The sequence below is a fragment of the Salvia hispanica genome, chromosome 1 (assembly GCF_029641045.1).
Source record: "Salvia hispanica isolate PSC_SH4W2 chromosome 1, Shi_PSC_v1, whole genome shotgun sequence".
Classification (NCBI taxonomy): Eukaryota; Viridiplantae; Streptophyta; class Magnoliopsida; order Lamiales; family Lamiaceae; genus Salvia; species Salvia hispanica.
In genome coordinates, this window is record NC_142692.1 from 19,341,158 (window position 1) to 19,347,157 (window position 6,000).

Genomic DNA, 6,000 nt, shown 5'->3' on the forward strand with positions numbered 1-6,000 from the left:
TTATTGTGCAACGGAGGTTCTCTCTCTTATTTTACTTTTTCTCCACTTTAGCTATTTATAATTATTTTTTCAAAATGAGTGCACAAAATGAAATGCCTCTATTACTGTCGAACGAAGGGAGTATTATTCATAAAATCAAAACCCTAATTCTCCTTTTCCCAATTCTCAGAAAATCATCAATAGAGTGGCTCTGATACCACTTGTTGAAATAATTGAGTGAACAATTACATAAAGCTCTCTATGATGATTAACCGAGAACGACGGAGAAGGAGCATAAACTGTAGAGCGGAAGCGTACCTTGATCCATGACGAATTGAATGATGGAATTGCTTTGCAGCGGCTATGGATCTTCCAAACGATCGGAGACATTCTTCGCAATAGTCTGCCGAGAGAATACAGAGATATCGAATGTTCTTCTGACGTCTGGGGCCATAACCCTAGCTTATATTTATATTAAATATAAACCCCTTTATTTTCTATTTGGTCACTCATCAAATAGAAAATCTCATATGATATCTATACTTATTTCCATAACAAATAAATACACTTTTAGCTGAAACTTTAATCTTTAATAGATCACTTTAATTGAACAATTGAAAGATAGCCATACACATTAAATTAGTCATGTGGAAACCCAAATTTCTAACCTCATGTAGCTAGCAAGATAGTCAATATAAATTGTTGAAAGTAGTCTAGGTCTTTTGTTCACTTCTCAATTTCTTCCATTTCAATCCCATCAATTCTATTTTATTGTATCTTTTTGTGTTTTTATGTAATGTGTTTTACGTTGTTATTGTAGTGTTTATTATAATGTTTTTAGATTGTAATTTTAATTAGAATTTTTATTATATTTCTATAAGAATAAGTACTGGGCAATTTTGAAGACTCTCATTAATATAGAATATTTAGTGAGGATAAGAGAGTATCAATCAAAGATAACATGGTATGAATAAAATATTTGTAAATATATGTATAGGTATGCAACAGCATTTTTGAAAGGTCCCTAAAAAGCAATATAGTACTATAGATAATTAAAATGGTGTTTTGAGTTAAAAAACTTAAAAGCTAAAACAAATCTTTTCTAGGGACCATTATAAAAAATATTACTGGCTCCGTCTCAGTTAGGATGATACATTTCTTAGTCGGCACGAGATTTTTAAAATTATTGGTTAATATAGTTATTTGGAGAGAGAAAGAGTAGATGTAAGTATTAAATGAAGAGAAAGAAAGTTGAATATTTACTGGAAAAGAGAAAAAGTGGTTGAATTTGTTAGTTGAAGAGAAAAATTTATCAAAAATAAAAATGTGTTATCCTTATTGAGATAAATTAAAAAGGAAAGTGTGTAATATAAGTTGACTGAGGGAGTGGTACTAATTTTAATAGTGTGATTTGGGGAAACCCAAATCGAAAGACGAAAACTGCTGCGGAAGGACGGAATCAAATCGTGTTCAATATTTAGTTTTTTTTATCCAGCCAGAACTAATCAAATAAAGTATGAGAAGATAAGCTAAGATCGACTTAGATCTAACAAATAACCGCTACATGTATAATAAATGTTTTATGGTGATTAATAAGTGTAGGCACATTCGAAGTATTAGGGGTGTTCGATTTGTAAGATTGTATATCGGAATAAATATGTAGTACATTTGGTTCATGAGATTCAATCTCACAATTTAATTATAGATGACAATCATGAGATAATTAGTCATAGCTAACCCCTTGTGACTAAAATAATCTCACAACTCAATCCTATATTATATCTTGGTACTAGATAAAACTGAACACCACCTTAGAGTATAAAATAGTACTCCATATGTTCCACAATAGAAGTCACATTTAGTGTGGATACAAGTTTTTAGAAATTTAAAGAATAGTGGATTATAAAAGTTAGTGGAATATGAGTCCATTTTTTTAATTGATTTTATAATAGAATGTGAATGAAGTGAGTTATTGAGATGTGAGACTACTTGTATAAAAGTTGACTCTTATTATAGGTCATATCAAAGTGACAAAAAGTGACTCTTATTATGGGAAGAAGGGAGTAGTATAAGTTGACTTTAACATTTTTATAAAATGATGCAGAAGGCATGAAATAGGCTTTTATTTTTCTTTTTCTTGTGATCTTGATGCTTCCGCAAATCAAGAAATGAAGACAGATTTCAGTGTCGATGTGCGCAAGACACAGACAAAAGCAAATCAATTGATAATTTATTTGTAGTTTTTTTGTTTAGTGGAAGATGGCATCCTTGTGGTATTCTCTTGTCCCACAGGCTACAAGAATTCTGATTCTCTTTACCACTTTGATGAGATCAATAAAAGTTGTATAGTCTTTGCGTTTAAGCTCGAATTTTGTCTTCAGCTGCTCAGTTCTTGTGCGGGCTTCTCTGTATATGGTAAAACAAAAAAATTTCATTCTAAATGAATAATATTAGTAAACTTTTTGATTGATATATTTTGGTTTCTACTCTACGTAGCTAACCAAATTCTGGTACTGATATTTTAGTTAGTTCTTGATTCTATTTTTTTTTTTTTTTTGGTTCCTTGTGATGAATGACAAAAGTTCATGAAACAATGGTTAAAACTTGTTGATCGGTAAAGATTTGGAAAAATTTTAACTTCAATTTCGATTCTTTATCTAGGAAAGCAAAGATTTTTAAAAATTTATTATTTATTCTGCATTATGTATAATTGATATTAGCAAATTTTGGATTGATTTGCCTTTGTTGCTGATAAAATTATGATTCATTGTTAATTTTACTTATCTTTTGGTTTTCTTATATTAGTGAAAATACTGGTCATATGGATGATTACTTGCTTGATGAAGCTTTGTAAAATTTAGATTTGAATTTCTAAAATCTTAAAGTTGGTTAAGAAGTCTTCGATTAGGGATTGAAGAAATAATGGATGGTGATGGAGAGATCGAGGTTTCGGAGCATGTACTAGGCCCAAATTCAGATTCTTCTAGTAGTTTCCAAGCATCGCTCTCATCCGATCCGTTTCTTGATGATTTGTTGAGAAATTACGAAACCTGCAACCACACTCACACTTGCAATCCTCCCGGCCCGGATGCTAAACATACTCACACATGTTACCACACACACACTCGTGTCATCCCCTCCGAGGAGGATGAGAAGATCCCAATTTCTCGGCAAAGGAGGCATTTGGGGAATCGAGAGGCTGTGAGGAAGTATAGGGAGAAGAAGAAGGCACAAGCCGCTCATTTGGAGGAAGAAGCAAAGAAGTTGAGGCTCATGAACCAGGTTTTGATGGAGAAGTTGGAGAAGCGAGCCTTTCTTGAGGCGGAAATCTTGAGCCTTAGAACTCTTTTGCTTGGCATACAAGGGAAAGTAGACGACGAGTTGAGCAAGTTCCCCTTTCCGGATCAGTGCAACTCAATGAATAGTTCCGCGGGGACAGAATGTGTGAATAACTTAGGTTGCAGCTTGGCTGGTGCCATGATTCAGTGTGAGGCTAACATTGAGCTATCTTGATAATGGTCACTTCAAGTGGGTGAGTAAAGGTACATTACAATGTGGTCATGCTTAAGAGCTTATAGGTAGAGACTAGAGTGTGCAGAGTTGTTTTTGGTTTTGAGTAAACAGATTGCTTATAAACGTTAGTTTGAACTTTTGATACAACCCTTGTATTGCTGAGGAAATTATGTACAACAAACTTTTGTTCCAAGTGTTAACTTTTTAAAAAATGTTGTAGATGTATATAGACGTCCATTATTGAGGTTGGCGTTCTGGTTTGCTTCTTTTAGTTGGCTTCTATTAACATGACCCTGCATTTGCATTGTGATCCTTATACCTCTTCCGTCACACATGAGTATGAGTATGCATTTTTGGTAGAGAACGGGTTTTAATGCACAATTAGTAATTAAAGAAATTTAAATTATATGACATGTATTTACATATCCAGATCTTACAGTTGGCTCGCTACGTCTCTCCATGGTTCTGTACTCTACCACAAATCTTCTAACCTAATCCCAAACTCAAATTCTGATTTTCATGTGGATGAAACGTATAAAAAAATATCGGAACTAATCTAAAAGGGAAAAGAAATCTAAGTTCCAAACTAAGCTAAGGTTTCTGAAATCTGATTCTCTTTTTGTCGTTGATCTAGTCTAATATTTATATAGTTATAATAATGTGTTAGGTTAGGGATATACGAAGGTTGGATGGATTAAAATTGTTTGACTTTCACCAATTAAATGAAGTCCATTATTTTGTAACATCATAAAAAATAATTTTTATTGTCCGCCCAATTATATATTGTAATCCGGATTTCCACTTTACTTAATAAATTTCTCGTGTTCTAAAATATATGCATGAATTAATTTATGTCTGCGACGGACTTTATTTAATTAATATATATCCAAGAGTGGTCTAGTTCAAAATTAAATTTTATTTCTCATGTAATAAATTCCAATTGGTCGGGTTTCTGAATAATAAAATCTTTTCTTGAACTCCTTATCCGGATATTATCAAATCGGGACCCTACCACACAATTTAGTGCAATAACAATGCTAGCACCTCTAGATATTAATTACATCTTCCAATATATTAGGTATACTAGATTACATAAAACTAGCATCTATGGTAACACCCCGACTTTTTAATTGCACTAGAAAGGACATCATTTGTTAAAGACGACTTTAGCGTTTGTTTTCTTTTGTCGAATAAAAGAAAAATTTTACTTTTATGGATGAGCAAGAGAAATTCGTTTTGTGGGAATGATCGAGTACAATGTTATCTGTTGTCTTTTGTTTGAAGAAACATGTTTCATTGGGTGGCTTATTGGATGGAGATGATGTGTTGCGTTGTTGATCGATTGAGCAAAGAGAGAATGTGTTTTGTCACTTGTAGAGGTGGCCAAACCAAACCGGACCGCCGGTTTCCAACCGGCGGTACGGAACCGGAACCAGAACCGGACGACGGTTCCGGTTTGAAATCCGGTTACGGTTACGGTTACGGGCCGGTTACGGTTCAAAAAATAAGCAACCGGAACCGGCGGTTAACCGCCGATTCGGAACCGCCGGTTAACCGGGAATATGTAGCCGTTCGCCGGTAGGTTCGTAGGGTTGCAGGCGTAGGTCTGAAAAAGGACGGTTAATCGCCGGTTCGTGTCAGAAAACCGGTTTTGGTTTTGCTTATGATGACCCCGATGCTCTATCACAATTAGCCGACTTATACGGCTACGGCATAGGCTCAAGCTCAAGGCACACCTCAATGGGATCGGTAAGCGAGTTAGATTTTTATTTGGAAGCACGCCACCATACTTTAAGTGATGCAGGTCCTACACCCGCCCAAATCGATGTCCTAGAGTGGTGGGGAACACACGAGAAAGATTATCCCATACTTGCGTTAATGGCTAAGGAGATCTTTGCAGTCCCGGCTTCCACCGTTGCCGTCGAGTCCGCTTTCAGTGTTGGAGCATGTGTCTTGGACGTGAGAAGAAGCAAACTCTCCGCGAGAAATATGGAAGTTGTGATGTTACTTGATGATTGGGGAAAAGCTGCAAACAGAGCGCAAGAACCAGATTGGGATGCTCGTGAAGAGAGTGAGGAAACCTTCACCGACACCGAGGATGAAGGTGAAGAATCAAGGCCAACCGCCGTCAACCGCCAACCAACAAGGTAAGCAAGGTAAGAGAACTACGTGGACTTTGATTCCACAATGCAATTGAGCATTAAGGATACGTAGGCACCTCAACTTAAATTTTAAATTTAAGTTGAGCTCAAGTCCTTTTCCTTTTATTTCTTTTTTTTTCCTAATTGTTTCAACTTTACTTTTAATATGTTTTTTGTAAATTGTAATTTTGTATTTAAATTTTAAATTCAAGTGTATAGTTGTATTGTTGTATTTTGTAACTTGTAAGTTGTAAGTTGTAACTTGTAATTGTATTGTAGAAATTTACATTCAAAGTTTCAAATCAATAAAATTGCAATTCTTTATCGTTATCATTTATCGTTATCAATTATCTTTGGATTTTACTAT

General features: G+C 34.7%; 1 protein-coding gene across 1 annotated transcript; it reads left to right on the forward strand.

Annotated features, from left to right (window-relative positions):
• Positions 1-2,129: 2,129 nt before the first annotated feature.
• Positions 2,130-3,752, forward strand: LOC125185105 (basic leucine zipper 23). Its single transcript, XM_048081582.2, has 2 exons — positions 2,130-2,394; positions 2,888-3,752. Exon 2 carries the CDS (start codon positions 2,902-2,904, stop codon positions 3,490-3,492), a length of 591 nt encoding a protein of 196 aa, XP_047937539.2. The 5' UTR covers positions 2,130-2,394; positions 2,888-2,901; the 3' UTR covers positions 3,493-3,752.
• Positions 3,753-6,000: the final 2,248 nt, after the last annotated feature.